General features: G+C 41.8%; 1 protein-coding gene across 5 annotated transcripts in view; it reads right to left on the bottom strand.

Moving 5' to 3' along the window:
• Positions 1 to 17,622, bottom strand: part of CNKSR2 (connector enhancer of kinase suppressor of Ras 2) — a 368,883-nt gene that overhangs the window by 59,355 nt on the left and 291,906 nt on the right. For all 5 annotated transcript variants that reach the window (XM_039540992.1, XM_039540999.1, XM_039540984.1 and 2 more), the window contains 3 exons: positions 11,600 to 11,667; positions 2,610 to 2,710; positions 87 to 621 (listed from right to left, as the gene is read on the bottom strand). In XM_039540992.1, coding sequence (XP_039396926.1) covers positions 87 to 621; positions 2,610 to 2,710; positions 11,600 to 11,667 — 704 coding nt within the window. The remainder of the gene's footprint in view (positions 1 to 86; positions 622 to 2,609; positions 2,711 to 11,599; positions 11,668 to 17,622) is intronic.

Genomic DNA, 17,622 nt, shown 5'->3' with positions numbered 1-17,622 from the left:
GTTTTAATTAAAGAGGAAAAGATTTTCAATTTGTAAGTTATTTAAATAGGAATCTTGAATAGCCATAGAGAATATTCAATACTTACTTTTATCTTCTTGGTTTTCTGCTGCTGCTTTCCCTTCTTCCTCTTCCTCATCTAACTTTTTCTGTTGTACATCTTCCTGGTGATCAGAGGCACTAACCGAAAGGTTCTGACAACAGTGGTTGAACCCACTATCCCGAGGCAGAGTAAAACTGCGGGGCTTGCCCCCATTCCCATTTAGCACTTGCTTTCTCTCACCCTCTACCAAGGGAAATGGACCATAGTGATCCTGTAGGTGGCACTTTTGAGTTGGAAGAGTTGACTGCCGCCTGTGTTCTGGAGAGATTACAATTGAGTCAGAGAACACTGAATCCTCAAGAGGCAGAGTCTGAAGGTAGTGCAGTCCTGAGCTTGTCAGTGGCGTCTCTATTAAATCCTGCCAGGAACGTCGCTGACTGGCTGTTTTGCGTACAGGTGATTCAGTGGTGCTCCCTACTGCTTCTTGACGGAACTCTTCATGCGAAGACTGTGACTGGGAAGTTTCTGTAGATGAAAGTCGGCTGTGTTTTGGTTCCACAAAAGGGCTTGCACAGCTCATCTACAAAATGAATATTAACGTAGTTTTTAGATTAAAATACATTCACATCCACTAATAATAAATACGCAGGTGTCATATTATCATGATGGTATTCACTGTAAGGATGAGGGTATGTATTACCACATTAACTAGTTTTGTCTCCTATGGTCATATTTTGTCTCTGCATATATATATATTTATACTGTACACATACACACACAAACATGAACACAATTACTGTGGATAAGATTCTTACTCACGTTGAATGCTCCTTACTCTGCAGAACAGCCCCATAGACTCCACGGAATTACTCACATTATTCAGAGTAAAACACTACCAAGCATGTACAAGGGTGGCAGAATCTGGCCCTATATTAGCTTGTGAGTACTATCTTCAGATGACATCCAAATTCCACTGCAACCTTATTTAGATGCATGTAACTCCTTAAACAAATTTTTTTGGGATGAAGTTTTCAGTGCTTGGACTCAGTGCAAAGGTGAATGCTTTGGAAAGTTTACATAAAAATGTCCTTTAACTTATATAGCCAGGAAAAAAAAATACTTCCCCCATATGCTCCAATCCAACATTTTGCACTCAGATAACTTATACACCTCTGAAACCAGGAATTTGAAAATTTGTCTTGTGCTCCTGCTTTTGTTTATTCAATTTTTTTCAGATCCACTGGTCAACTGTTTCTTAGTACATCGACAGAACTCAAACATTCTGAAGGCGGTGTGAGTTTGCGCTTCATAATCTGGCTTTATGTTAACAACCGCTGGGAGAAGAAACTGAATAAGATTAACTTTTTTTGTTTTAATTTATAGATATACACAAGTTTTCACAAAAAAACCAACTGTAGTCACTGGAGACAGAACTTCTGTGTTAGATAACTACTGAAGCTTTTCTGGAAATTAAGAGTGCATTTTGCTACTTAAAAGGGTGTTGCTTGATATTTACACTTGACAGCACAATCGTGTGTTTAGGAAGAATCTCTGAATGTTACCTAGGGTAACTGGGCTTCTACTTGAGTGAGTATGTTCTGTTTTGTACAGTGGAGTGGTCCTAGAAATGGTGTCATAAGAGGGGTGGAAGGAATTCTGTAACTGAACTAAGTTTTTCTGGTGAGCAAGGTTATGTGTCCTCACAAAACCAGGGTTTTGTTCACATTGGTGGAGATAGCAGTGCTGGTTGTCCTCTTATTTCTAATTGTCACATATAAAATTTGCTCCCCTGAGCCTGTTCTAGTGTTAGTAAGCTGTGTTGTTTAATGAATGTTTTCAATAAAGCAGTGTACTGGAAAGTAAAGTACTATAACATCTTTGGAGTTTTTTTAATGAGAAAAGGAGAAAAGCATCATCATCCCATTATTTTTTTTTAAACAGAGTATTTCACTGAACCATAGCTGCATAAATGTCATCCTTGTTGCCTTCCATGTTAACTCAGGAGCATCAGGTTTTATTTCTGTGTGTTTGTTCTTTCTTTGTTTATTTATTTTTAAGTCTATGGCATAGCAGTCTTCTCTCCCTGATTTTCCTTCTCCTTGTAGAGAACACAGATTCTTTTCTCCGTAGCTATGCAAGACATGATTATTAAATCACAGCTTCCTTTCCTGCCCCTGGACAAAATCCAGCCTTACAAATGACACCTATACACCTCTGTTCCCTGATGCCAATCAATATTTTGTCTATTTTCCAGCTAGGGCTATTTCCTGACCACTAATCATATGGAGGTTTTGAAATTCAGGAAAACTATACATTAAAAAAGATACACAATCATCATGATCTTAATTTTGATCAGAAACAAGTTGTGACTAAAATGCATTTTATGGTCTTTTTTTACCTCCCTGAGATAAATGCAAACATTTTATCAAGGACTGAGATAATGAAATTTGTTCTTTTCAGAGTTTTATACTTACAGATATTTTTAATCTCACAAGAAATAATTCAAGTAGGCAAAATTGATGCTTTATGCCAAACACATTTCCAAATAAGTAACTGTAGATGACTTACCGAAGGAGGTCGTGGGTATGTATCATATGGGGGTGGTGGACTGTCTTGTTTGGGTGTTGATGGAGTGTCTGCTTCTTCCTTATCACTCTCACTCCAGTAATCTAAAAAATTGTATACATGTCAGATCCAAAAATTAAACAATCTTGATGCATATATATATATATACACACTAGCTTTCAAGAAAACAAATGCCAAAACAAACCTCAGATACCACTGTGAAATAAGCATTGTCAGCTGCTGACTTCATAAATGACAACCACAATAATTTAAAGTTGTTATAATCTAAAGACAGACTGACCTCAAAACATTTTTTATAGATCTAACTTACCACTCCATCTTTAACAGATTACATACTAATCTACTGAAACACTGTGAATACAAACTGTACAGTATATAAATGATAAACGTGGCATTTGTACAAAATATCCATAGTACTCTATAAAACATTCGGCTCCTCACATTATAACATCAACACTTGCTAAATAAAATAGGACAAAAATTGGTTGGAGTCTGTTGAAACTGTATTTCAAGTAGAAAAAAATAATAAAAAATCAACTTGCTGTTATCCTTGAGTTATGAAGCATCATTAACGCTAACAAACTTAGCTAACAACATGAAGAATATGAAACAAACAAACAAAAAAAATCCTGTCACCTGTATAGTCAGGTATAGTCTTTTCATGAATTTCTCAGAGCTCTGCAGGCTCTTTGATGTGATTTCTAGTGGGAATCAGTTGTATGGGAGGTAAGACAGGAATCTGTCTCTGTCTTCGGCAGGTTGATAAGGTGCCTACTGCCTTGTTATCACAGCAAAAATGTGACTGATAAGATAATGAGCCAAATTCAGCAAGTGCAATGGACATGGAAGTCCTTGGGCCAAATTTAGTGGTGATGTAAATTGCATATTAGGCTTAAATTGGCCATAAAATGGGGTCTAATTTGCACCAGTTTGGTATTTGGTAAGTGGGCAACAGAGAAAAAGAAATGATAAAAGACAGCGTTTGTAATGTATAATTCTGTGGGCAAGCAATGATAGAAAGGTAAGGGAGGTGTCATTTAATTTGTAAAAATCTAAAGAATTATAATTTCTATGGTATCATCCTCTGTGGTATGGCAGAGGGGACTCGCTGCCCCTCACTCTGGTTCCTCTGGTTGATGGATGTTTTGATAATACAATATCATCAGAAATGGGTCAACTTGGGTATCATTTGAAAACCCTTTCACCCACAAACACAATAGTGCCAAACATAATTATGTAGATATATTTTGAGAAAATGTTTAAAAATCAATGTTTTAAATTTATTCTTTAACACAGGCATGTTGAACATGCAGCTTCACAAAATTAAATTGACTGATAGTACTATGTTACGTTATCAGTGAATGCTCAGAACATGATACCTGATTAATATTTTTGATGTTACAGATTACTATAAATGGAAGGAGTGCTTCAAATTGATTTGCCATCTTTGGCCAAAAAAAAAAAAAAAAGTTCAGTAGTATTGTTTATCAGCTTTGTTTATTATGTGAAAAGAGTTGTAATGAGGCTCTGGTTAAGACATTGACATCCAGCCAGAAATCACTGGAATCCATCTACAAATGGTATGCACATAGTTACATAACATACATTATATAACATAATTAATTACAATCACAAAGTAATTTATTACAAACTCCTTCTTGTTTTTACTTTGGTCTTGATCATTTTTAGGCATCAGTGGAAAGACAGAGTACCAACTAGTAGCTGAATCATTGGATAATACCAGGCATGAAGGACCCGGTTAAACACAATGCTCGATGGAACCTTACACACTATAAGAAGTCCACCTACAAACTGATTTTGGCATGATTGGAGAGGAAATACATTGAACAACAGGAAAATGTTGTATATGCTGGGACCAGTGCCAGCTCTGGGTGAGACTCACCTTATCCTAGGTCCCATGACATGCATTTCGAGAAGCACACCTGCTTTTTCTGCGGGAAGCTGGAAGCCCAAAGGCATTCATTAAGCACAGTTTCAACAAGTGAGACAAGTGAGAAACTGTATGAAGCAGTCACTTGCGTGAGAACGTTGCATGGAAAGTAAAGTTAACAGGGTGAATGACTGGGATGACTTCCCCAGAAGTAACCAAGCACCTAAACTCATTAGACTCTTTCAATGCCAAGAAGGGGCAATTTTAAAGCTACAAATGAGCTTACGCGCTAGCAACCCCTTTGTGTCTGATGGACTGGAGCTCATTAATATCATGATGAAAGCAGTCTTCAGTGATGAGATAGCTAAAGATGTCAGTTGAATGGATACTTGGGGTCATGACTTGTATGAAGCCTTTCCAACCAAAGAAGTACCCAAGGCTCTGTCAATTTATGGGCTCCAATCAAGAAAAACAGACTAAAGCTGTGCTCGAATGCAAAAAGGAAAGTCAGATTGAAGGTGGTAGAGATTACTACAGAGCTAACCACAGATAGGTCGCTGCTCATCTCCTGATCCGGAACTCAGTGTGAGTTGATCTGTGTGAGACTTTGAGAAAGGACAAATTATCCATGGTATCACAATCTATGTTTGAATGTGGCTGAACAATGCATATTGCCACGTGAAAAGCAAACTAATGCACATCTTGCACAGCCTTCCTAAGCCAGCACCTACTGACAATGTGACTGGTATCTCATGCCAGCAAAGGACTTTCAGGGTAACAATCATAGATGGCACGGCTGAGGTACAAGCTCTCAATAAATGAAAAACTGTTAACACCTGCCAAGATGTGGCTGAACACTTCATTTTGTGCCTACAGAGAAAATACTGGACCTATCACAAAGTCCACTTCATGTTTGACACATATGCAGAGGAATCAATTAAAAATATTACCAGAAAGAGGAGACTCCGTGGTATTGTGCTGGTCCCATATAAATTCACTGACTCCATGAACATTTCCAATATCACAATGAAGAAGCTACTGTCTCATACTCGCATGAAGGATGAGTTAGCTCCATACCTTGCAGGAAAAATGATCCAGCATGTGAAGAATTGCTCAAGGAATTTCATCATTGCATGGTGTAATGAAACTGCTACCTTAAACTGTTCAGTGGAGTTTCTTCCTAGTTTTCATGAGGAAGCTGACACTAAAAATATCTTGCATGCCATCAGTACCACAGAGGGAGGCGCTTCTAAACTCTGGAACTTTGCACAAGACAAAGATGTTCTAGTGCTCTCTGTGAGGTGCTAACCAAGACTTTCTGCAAGATTCTGTTTTGGTGCCTGCTGCTGGGGACCAGAATCACTGCATATCCCTCGGAGATGTATTCATATCGCTCGGACCATTATAAGCCACCACACTGCCAGGTTTCCATGCTCTTTCTGGATGTGACACTACTGGAAGGTTGTCTGGAAAGACTAAATTATCTTGGCATTTGATTCAGCCTTCGAAGACTCTCTCCTCACTCTGATGTTGCTTGGAAAACCTGAGAAAGTCACTGATTAGGTCATAAATGCACCAGAGGTGTTCATATGCCGAGTTTACTATTTGAAGACCACCATTAGGACACTTATAGAGCTAAGTTGGGAGATGTTTTCCAAGAAGCAGACAGTTGGAAAAAAATTGCCACCAACAAGAGCGTGAATTTATACCTGCTATCAAGAGGGCAAATTATCAAGCAATAGGATGGCTTCAGGATGATCAAATGCATCCAAAATTACTCTCCCCTTAGCTCTGGGAAGATGGACTGACCATACTAGTTGTGTGTGAAATACCAAATCAATCCTTCCGCTAATCAAATAGTGGGGTGCAAAGACCAAATCCTCACTACCCTGCAAATGTTTGGCCAGCAGCCTGCCTTGTGAATGTGGTGTGGATGACTATCAATGTGACATGTCTAGCAGTGGTGCCATAGACAGAGATGACACTGATGATGTCTTTGATAAAGAAATCTTTTCAGTCCTCCACGACAAGGCATGGTTCCCTAGGATTACTGAAGATGAATGTCTTTTTTTATGTGAGCAATGCATACCTGTGTTAAAGAATCATTCAAAAAGAGTTGAGTTTTAAACCTTTGCATGAATATATATCTAAATAAATGTTCTAGATTTGTCACGTTTGGCACCATTGTGTTTGGGAGAAAAAGGGCTTTCAAATGATATCCAATTTGACTCATTTCTGATGACATTATATTATCAAAATTTCCACCAACTGCATGACCTGGAGCTGGGAGCCAGGGGGCAGTGAGCCATGCCACAGAGGATGACACCATTGAAATTATGATTTTGTAGATTTTTACGAATCAAATGATATCTCCCTTAGCTTTCTGTCACTACCCTGTCCACCTAATGAGATTTTACTGCATTATACTCCCGGACTAAGAGTTCAAGATAAAGCAGATATTGTAGCTTACATACGCACCATCCCAAACATTCTTGGAGCAAAACTCAGCCACATCATACGTGGGCACCACTCCCTGAGTTTGGCCTCCACATAATAATACAAGATGCGTGACAGTGACAGTTATTTTGCACACCCACTGACTGCCACGTCAATTTAAGTTAAACAACTTGGCCACTTTCATGTGAAGTGCAACTTTGACCACTGGTTACCGTATTTTTCCGTGTATAAGACGCCCCCATGTATAAGACGCCCCCTACTTTTCTAATCCCAAATTCAGGTTTTTTGTTTTGTTTTGTTTTCTTTCCCTGCTTAGCCCCTCCGGCCACGCTGCAGGTCCCTCCCCCCGCTGCTCCGGCTGCGCTGCAGGTTTTTTTGTTTGATTGGTTTTTTTCCCTCCTGCTTTGCCGTTCCGACCATGCCACAAGTTTTTTTGTTTTGTTTTCTTTGCCCTCCAGCCGCGCTGCAGCTGTCCCCCCCGACTTTGCCGCTCAGTCCGAGGAAGAGGACGCGGAGGTAGGGGTAGAGGGGACGAGGAGGGCCATGCACCCCAGCTGGTCTCCGGCGGCGGCCCTGCCCGGCTCCTGCCGCATCCCTCCCCGGCCGCCCGACTCCTGCCGCCCATCCGGCTCCCCGCGTCCCCGGCTGCCCGCTCCCTGGCTCCCCGCGTCCCCGGCTGCCCACTCCCCGGCCCCGCTTCCCTGGCCACCCGGCACGGCCGCCGGGCTCCGCTTCCCTGGCCGCCCGGTCCCGCTTCCCTGGCCCCGCTTCCCCGGCCGCCCGGCCCCGCTTACCCGGCTCCGCTTTCCCGGCCGCCCGGCTCCGGGTCCCCGTCCCTGCTTCCCTGGCCGCCCTGCTCGGCTTCCCCGGCCTCCCGGTTCCAGCCCCGTCCCCGCTTCCCCGGCCGCCCGGCTAAAGCTCCGTCCCCGCGTCCCCGGCCGCCCGGAGAGAGGGCAGGGGAGTTCGGGGGTGGGGTGGGGGGTGGATAGGGGTTGGGATTTTGGCAGCTCATCACTGGGTATGGGCAGTTTCGCATTCCCGCGGTTCTCTCCTCAGCTTACTTCCTCAAAACGACCCTCAATTTTTAGTCTAACTATTTTAGGAAAAAGTATAGTCTTATACATGGAAAAATACGGGTATATATCACCACTCAGTTTTTCTCTGTATCAGCACCTGGTATTTAGGCAGTACAGCATGGTAGAATAGCTTAGTCTATAGTTTTTTGTTGGCAATTCTACCACCTTCACCAAATATAGGTCCAAAGAAGTACATTACATATTCCCCTTTGATATATTGATAAAGAGAGGTTCTTGCTGTAACATATAAAGCTATTAGATATTTTCAACCTTTTGCTAATTTAATTTTGAAGTTCATACATCATATAGCCCTTACTTAACAGATTTTATTGGGTTGATCAATGTACTATCCAATTAAAAATATACTGTACCCTAATATCATATTTAAGGTCATAAAAGATACAACAGAAGCTATTTATTTTTTAAAGAAAAATAAGATCTTACTGTAAACTGTATTTCCCTTTGGTTTTGGTGTACTTTTAAGTGCTAGTAATTTTTGGTTGCTTTTATAACAAGCCAGTTTTCCTGGAATGATTTTGCCTGTCTTGATTTGTGACAGGCATGTAGCTGAGAGGTGTCCTCATAAAGCAACTGAATATGAATACAGGTTTCATGAGTCATTAAAACACAAACTTGAAGTAGTTATGTCTACACAGAATCCCCCAAGTAATTTCCTTCATGGGATCAGAGGCCTAAGTCCTGAGAAAGAGCAAAAAATACAATAAAATAAAAAGTTACATGGTCTTTGAGTCTTAATCTCTCTCAAATTACTAAAAAAAAAAAGTGTCTGCATCCAAGTGCATGTGTATTACAGCAAAGCCTGAGGATCTGTTTATGGTGAAATGCCTGTCAGCAATTCCATCGCAACACATGTTTTTTCTGGCTTATAACTCAAATATTTAGTCTGAGGCTAAAACTTAGCAACACGGGAGAAAATTTTCTTTAAAAAAAAAAAACAAACCCATCTAGTTGCTGTTTGATTTGTATAAAGCAAAAAATATAATTTGACCAATGCTTTTGTGCACTTCATTAGTCAAAATTAAATTTGGCTGACAACCTGCAATTTTGCTCTAGAAAGAAATCTGCTGCTGTAAGTGGTGCTTTTACATGAAATGACCTCTTGTCATTTTTAAAGGTATCATGACTTTTTTAGCAAGAGAACGATCGTTAGTATCAATGTGCTGCCCTAATCCCTAACTGGGATAACTGATTATATTCTGGCTACCTAAAATCTATATGATATTAAACCATTGCCACGTTTTACTCCACAGGTGACAGAATTTCAATGGTGGGCATAATCAGTGGATAGAGCATGCTTTGGAAACCTTCTGGATTAATGGTCATACGTCGAATCAGGGTATCAATTCAGAAATATTCATCTTAAGTCAAATGTCGTAAAGTTGAGGACTGGCTGTTCTCTACTGGTATGAAAAATAAATATTCCTCTCCCCTATTTTATAATATTGGAAAAAAAGTAATCTGTGTCTCCAAAGATGTCCCTTATCATGTCATTAATATTCACTAATTTAATGTGGAACAATTTGATATTATTGATATAAAGTATTCTGTGAAGGTTTCACTTGAAGAAAGACACATTTTTACTAGAACTTCAGCCACAATTCAGTGATTTGTGCATCTCTGAAGAATGTGAGATATATTTATGCACAGTAGGTTCAGAAACATTCAATGCTTAATTGAAACAGGTTTGACAATTGCTGTTGAATTGTTTCAATGGTATTAAAAGCCCTTCTGCAGAAGGCAGAACAGAATAGAAATAGAAGACTTTTTGAAAAACCGAGCATGTAGCTGAATAACGCCAGAGCCACCGAATCACAGAAATTTCAGCTTTAGAGTTTCATATAGTGCAAAAATGCTTAAAACCATAGATGGTTTTTATTTTGTTAACCTGATGCTTCTAGTAATTAAGGACACTATTCAGAAACAAAAAACAGCCCTTGTGCTGACAGTCAAGGGAGGCTCCATGAAGGCACTCAACTCAGCTAAAAACCCTATGGTGAATGATGGATGTGCGATTGAAGCTCCCTCTAGCTACATACCTCTTGCCCTGCTTAAACACAAATACACAAACAAATACATAGGGCATTGTCTACCCCATATAATAAACCAATGTGAGGGAATGATGTTAGAGAGATAACAAGGAACATTCATGAGAATTGCCAGGGACGTCTTTCTTGAATAAGTGGGAGGAGGGAGTCTCACTGCTGTCCTTAATGACCTTGGAAGCCATTTTAAATTTAAATCGTCTGAGGCCTCAATTTGCTTAAAATGTCTACAACACACTGAGGTCTATGATCCTATGATAAGGAGGACACTCATCTTTCCTTTTTCTGGAGGCCCTTCCTTTCTCAGTCCAACAAACTTTGATCTCCAACTACTGGAATCTGTGTATACTTTCAGGTTAGTGTTAGCACTTAAAGAGCATTTTAAAATACCAACTAATTAATCTTGTGAGGAAAGTAAATATTTTAATGTCCCTTTTAAAATATGGGGAAATGAAGGTGGAAAAGTTAAATGGCTTGGCCAATGCCACAAGACAATCAGCATGAGACAGGATTAGAACATGGAAGTTCCTTTTCCTCAGAACTATGTTTAGTCTACTAGAACGTGCTATCTCTCACACTATTGAGCTGTCCACGCTTGTGCCAGAGATCACACTGGCTTCTCAATAGAGGCTGAGCATCAAAGCTAACAGGCCAGCACACTGCAACTGCATGTGGGGAAAATACTGGTAGTGTAAATCTGCCTTTAATGTAACGTGCTGTTTTAGATAAGTTGGTAGATTTCTATGCCCAACTCTGTCTAGTGAAAATGGCAGAAGTCATAAAACATTACATTAGCCCGAAACTTAAAATCTTTAAGGGTAAGCAAATTAAGCCCTTGTCTACATTTAAAAAATAGATCAACCTAACTACGGCACTCAGGGCTATGAAAATTTTTGCACCAAACATCATATATAGGCTGACCTAGCTACCGTGGTGGGTGCTGTGGGGCTAGGTCTTCAGAAGGATTCTTTTTTCTACATAATCTCCTCTCCAAGAGGTGGTAGGTAATTACATTGGTGGAAAAAGCCCTTCTGTCAAAGTAGGAAGCATCTACACACTATGGCTCTACAGTGGCACAGGTGCAATGCCATAACTGTGCCACCATAGTCTCGGTGGTGTAGACATACCCTAAGTCAACAGGCTTTAGTAGAAAGATTCTTCCCTGTGAACTCAAGCTTAAACCTTTTTGAAAGGATTTTGCTTGTGAGTGAAGAAAAACAAACAAACAACTCCACAACAGCTGTGAAACCCATTTATGAATTTTTCTTAGATGATGGGACACACAGAAAAATATAAAGACTAGTTCAGCCAAGAAGGGGAGCTAGGGTTGCCAAATTTGGTTGGACATATTCCTGGAGGTTTCATCACAAGACATAATCTTTAATTAAAGATTAATCTGTAATTCCTGGAGACTCCAGGACAATCCTGGAGGCCTGGCAACCCTAAGGGAAGCTAAATGAAGTAAACAAAATAATACCACTGTACCTTGCTCTTGTTTGATCCTCTCTCTTTCTGCACAGCCAGCAGCAAGCATGTTAATTCTGTTTAGCCATCTGAAATAATATTTAAAAAAAAACAGTGATACTAATTTTACGTGTTAATTTTTGGGGCTTTGCTACTTTTAAAAGGTAATAAACCATCTGCAAGAGATACGTGACAATGATATTTTATATATAAGGCAGCTGATTTCTTTGATATTGCTATTCATGGGGTCTTCAAAGAGCTATAATTTTGCTGTTGAACAATTGTTTCCAAACCAAAGTTTCTGTTCCAAAAGGAAAACCTTGACTGAAGATGTCAAACATCTATAAAATAAAGACTTTTACGATAATCAAAGCCCTATTAAATCTGGTGCTCATAGATATGTCACCCTACCAATACTCCCGCTGTAATGATTTCTCAAGAACACACACTGTTTTACAGAGATTTAAGCAACACTTTAAGGCCTGATTTGGCATCCTAGCAGGGGAAAAAGATCAAGCCCAGTAGACAAAAGAACAGGTTCACTTCTGAACAGACAAGGGGGTTTAATTATGCCATTATGTGCTGTAAAGCTTACCTACAGTGTATAGTATAAAGAGATGGAAGCACACCAGAACCTGTTTTGTGTGTGTTGGGGAAGCAGAGGGAGCGAAAGGTAGTTGCATCAAAACACAATTCACATTTAAAGTTCTAACTTCTATTTAGACCTGAAAAAACACATCCATAAACTGCATGAATTAAAAAAAATGCACCTATATTATTTTCTTCTAGCAATGCTGTCATTGTCAAACATGCATTTAACTGCCTGTAGCAACGCACTGCTTCAACCTCCCCTCGTCCCCCCATGGGGCCCTCAGTGTGTTCATTATCCCACTGCTCACACTGCATCAACTCCTCCATCACTGAGGCTTTAAACCAACATGACAACCTCCCATAGGTAAATCTGGAATTATTTCTCAAAAAAATTCCATTGCCAGGGTTATAGAACCTTTGCTTGCCAAGCTAATGAACAGCAATTTTAATGCTTAAATATACAACAAAATGAGAGGGACCACCAGTGTTAACTCTGTTCTTACTTTGAAGAACGTATTTTGCTAATATTCCTGTTTCAGAGCTTGCTATGCTTCCTTTGCACACTGTATATAAGGAAATAGAATATTTTCTTGACAAGTGAGGTATAGCATCTTTTGCAATTGTTTCCAAATAACAGTTTCCAAGGCATTTCAGCGGATGTTAACCATACATCAGATCATGATGTGATGGAGCTCTCCTTCAAAAGGACCACAGCATTGTCCTTTGACAGCTGAAATCATGTACAAGAAACATATATCACTTTACATTAGGAATAAAAGTAGCTAGCTGCGAAGTTACTGTTGCTGTGACTACAGAACATCTCACACGAACATCTAATTAATGTTACCACAGGGAGGAGAGAAGACAAGCGAATCAGAATAAAAGATTACAAAATTTCAGTTATAATAGTTAATAGCTGCCACACATTTATAAAAATAACCGGAGTCTTAAAGCAAAAGCAAACAAACAAAAACAAACCAACTAACCCTGCCCCACAGAACTATTCACATCTTAAATCAGAAGACAGAAGGACCCTTTGCAAAAAACTATCGAAGCTTTACATTAAGTTCTTCACAAAGACCAACCTAAAATATGTTAAAAGCACGGCAGTGAGGCATGATCCGTGGTTTTTACTTCAGTTCACAGTTTACTACTACTAAACGCAGCCAATGTGCACTAAGAAAAAAAACAACAAAAAACATCAACCCACCAAACAAACAAAAAAACATAACCCAGTGAATATTTCTGGATCTCAGAACACTAGATACTAAAGATAATAAGGTTTTTCTTTTAGTAAGATCTTATTTTATCCTAAATCCAAGAGACAATAAAATCCTTGTGGCACTCAATTAAGTTAATGTTTAGTTATGTTAATTTGCACTAATGACTTGGTTACCTTTTGCAAATTACTGGTTTTTGTAATCAAGTGGCATAAACTTCATTTTAATAGGTAATTTTGTTGTCAGAAAATGCTATATCCTGAAAAGTGCAATCTGACAATAATCTCATGAAAAGTGCATTAACTAACAGAGTTATAGAATAATGTACAGAATAGTTATAAAAGAACTAACAGTTGTTAATTTACAATAGCTGATGATCTGTCCCATAATCCGGAATACTATCTAAGCCAGACATGCATACAATATGGAATAAATGACTAATCTTTGCGGTTGGAAGTTGCAGACTGAAGTTGGAAACATGCCCCAATATGGCAGAATGTTCAAGCACCATTTTCTCGTGAGTGGCTTGTAAATTCAGATGCTAAAAGAAGGACTGCATTTGCTTCTGAAGCATATTTAACAATGTAATAAATGACATTGCATGCAGGGCCGGTGCAATCCATTAGGCGACCTAGGTGGTCGCCTAGGGCGCTAGCATTTGGAGGGCAGCATTTACAGTCCTTCAGTGGCGATCGCATCTTCGTCCGCCCCGGTCGTCATCGGCATTTAGGCGGAGGGACCTGGGGCAGGGGGGGGCACAGGGAGGGCCGCCTGCAGCAAGTAAGGGGGGGGGCGCGGCACACAGGGGAACCGCTCCCCGCCCCAGCTCACCTCTGCTCTGCCTCCTCCCCTGAGCTTGCCACCCTGCTCTGCTTCTCTCCCTCACAGGTTTGCGGTGCCAAACAGCTGATTGGTGCCACAAGCCTGGGAGGCGGGAGAAGTGGATCGGCGACGGTGTGCTTGGGGAGGAGGCAGAGCAGAGGTGAGCTGGGGCGGGGAGCTGCCGCATGGCTCCCCGGGCCGGGGGGGGCACCCTGATTGCATGTAACATGGAATCCCCCAGCATAGCTGCTTTAGATATGGTGGGTTTGATAATGAAGATCAGAACATTTTTTAATGTGTGCATAAGCAATGGGTAGAGTGACTGAAGTTGGAAACATATGAGGATGATATGGAATGTCACGGAAGTTATAAAAAACCTTCTGAAGAACAGAAGAGGGATAAAATATTACAGCATAAAGATGAAATTCTTAGGGTTGTTAAAGCAATAAGAAGTTTAGCATTCACTGATATCGGAGACCTCACATATATATGTTGTTATGGTGCAAGAGTTTCCTGTTACTAGTATGAAAAGATATAGCGCAAATATGCTTGAAAAGAATCTGAAAAATTGGTGAGTGCATTGAAAGACTCAAACCTTGGTTGGGTTGGTATACTGTGTCTTGGTAAAGAGTGTTTCTTCTGAAGTGCAGGAGGCCAAGATGATACTCAGCACTCACAAAGCGTTTAGGGTGTGCAGCTTTAATTGTTTTGTGCGAATTACAAAAAGTTTTGTTTGCTATAAAGAATAAATACAGTATCATTGATATTTGCAACCATCTTGTTCCTCAAGGCCAAGTGAAGATAAACAACATATACATACTTTGCGACTCACCTCAAAACCTCATAGAGTATGCTCCCATTTATCTGAAATCCTATTGCCTAAACCTCCACATTAGCTGAATCCTTTCCCTGTCCCCCAGCACGTGTCTCATGCTGGGGGACAAGAAAGGGATTTGAATGATGCAGAGGTTTGTATAACAAGGCAGAGATCCTCAACCAGGACTGTAAGGAAGAGAAGGAGGACAAGCCCTCGGCCGTGGCTTCTGAGGCAGCACAAGAGGCCCTCTGCGCAGGAGTGAATGTGCAGGCCATGAAAAAGGAGCAACAGAGGGTGCTGCTGCAGGGCCAGCGATATCCGACCCCTGCAGGCACAAGGTGCAGAGCTTGGATGCGGAGACTGTAGTCTAGGTGGGGCAGAGCAGACACCCCCCTGGCCAGAACTGTGAGGAGGACTAAAAGGCCGAATGGCTCCTATTTGCTCTATTATCTGAACTCCTGATTATCTGAATAAAATCCATGTCCCCCTTGGTATTCGGATAATCAGGAGTATACTGTATATAACTAGAGACAGACATCAAAATAATTTTCTGCCTTGCCATATACAAGAAGCAATATAATATTTCCGGAAGGTGTCAAGTTCTCCCCATCACATGGCTCTCAGCTGTAAGACAGGTTGCTGTATTGCAACTCAGGTAGCCCCAAGGATCTAAGTGACACTGGTAACCAGTTGCACGCTAAACAGAATTTAAAGATACTATAGATGTTACTGGAAATTTATTGGAGGCTTAAAGAATGGAACCTTAAATGACTGCTTCTTGAAGCTGCTAGTCCTGGAACCCACAAGAGGAAAGGCAATTCTTGATTTAGTCCGAAGTGGAGCACAAGATCTGGTCCAAGAGGTGAATATAGACTGACCCCCTGGTAACAGTGACCATAATATAATTTAATTTAACATCTCTGTAATGGGGGAAAACATCACAGCAGCATTTAATTTCGGAAAGGGGAACTACATAAAAATGAGGAGGTTAGTGAAACAGAAATAAAAAGGTACAGCACCAAAAGTGAAATCCCTGCAAGCTGCATGGAAACTTTTTAAAGACATCATAATAGACGCTCAACTTAAATGTGTACCCCAAATTAAAAAACACAGTAAGAGAACCAAAAAAGTGATATTGTGGCTAAACAACAACGTAAAAGAAGCAGTGAGAGGCAAAAAATGCATCCTTTAAAAATTGGGGAAAATAGAAAGACGCATAAACTCTGGCAAATGAACTGTAAAAATATAATTAGGAGGGCCAAAAAAGAATTTGAAGAACAGCTAGTCAAAGACTCAAAAAGTAACAGCAAATTGTTTTTTTAAGAACATCAGAACAGAAAGCCTGCTAAACAACCAGCGGGGCCACTGTATGATTGAGATGCTAAAGGAGCACTCAAGGACGATAAGGCCATTGCGGAGAAACTAAATGAATTCTTTGCATTGGTCTTCACAGCTGAAGATGTGAAGGAGATTCCCAAACCTGAGCCATTCTTTTTAGGTGACAATTCTGAGGAACTGTCCCAGATTGAGGAGTCATTAGAGGAAGTTTTAGAACAAACTGATCAACTAAACCAGGGGTCGGCAACCAATGGCACGCGTGCCAAAGATGGCACGCGAGCCAATTTTTAATGGCCTGCTGGAGCCAGCGTGCCATTAAAAATCCTGCCCAGCCCGGCCCGCTCTCCTCTGCCCTCTGCTCCCCCCGTGGGGGCAGGTAGCAGAAGCATAGCCGTGCACCCGGGGTGGGCAAATGGCCCCACTCTCCCAGCACGGCAAGCCGCGGGGTCCACGCTCCCGGGCCGGAGCACTGGGCCGAGCGCAGCAAGTTGCTGGCCCCTCCCCTGCCTTCTCCCTTCCCCTGGAGCCCTGCTGCTGCATGCAGCGCTCTAGGGTTGGGGCTGTGCGCTCCCACGGGGCAGCGTTTGGCTCCGCGGGGAGGCAGACACGCTCCCTGCTCAACTGGAGCTCTGCTGACGCGCGCGCAGCACTCTGAGGGGCAGGGCTGTGTGCTCCTGCCAGGCAGCATATCTGGCTCTGCATGGAGCCTCTTGGTATGGGGCCGGGGGGGGGGGGGGTTGGATACGGGGGGGGAGCAGTCAGGGGACAGGGAGCAGGGTGGGATCCCGGGGGGTGGCTAGGGGCGGGGTCTCTGGAGGAGCAGTCAGGGAGCAGGGGGGGTTGGATGGGTCATGGGAGAACCGGGTGGTGTGAGGGGGCAGGGGGTGGATAGGGGTCAGGGCTGTCAGGGGACCGGGAGCAAGGAGGGTCCTGGGGGGGCAGTTAGGTTGTGGGGGGTCTCTGAAGGGGGTGGTCAGGGGACAAGGAGCTCAGGGAGTTGTATGAGTTGGGATTCTGGGGGTCCTGTCAGGAGGCAGGGGTGTGGAGAGGGGTTGGGGCAGGCAGGGAGCAGGGGGGGGTTAGATGGGTCGGGAGTTCTGGGGTTCCTGTCAGGAGGCGGGGAGTGGTTGGATGGGGCATGGGCGTCCCGGGGATCTGGCTGGGGATGGGGGTGTGGATAAGGGTTGGGTAGTCAGGGGACAGGTAGGGTCCGGTCGGGGGACAAGGAACAGGGAGGCTTAGATAGGAGGTGGGAT

This window comes from Mauremys reevesii, linkage group 1 (genome assembly GCF_016161935.1).
Source record: "Mauremys reevesii isolate NIE-2019 linkage group 1, ASM1616193v1, whole genome shotgun sequence".
Lineage (NCBI taxonomy): Eukaryota > Metazoa > Chordata > Testudines > Geoemydidae > Mauremys > Mauremys reevesii.
Note: the sequence above shows the minus strand (reverse complement) of the source record. Positions and strands in the feature narration are given on the sequence as shown.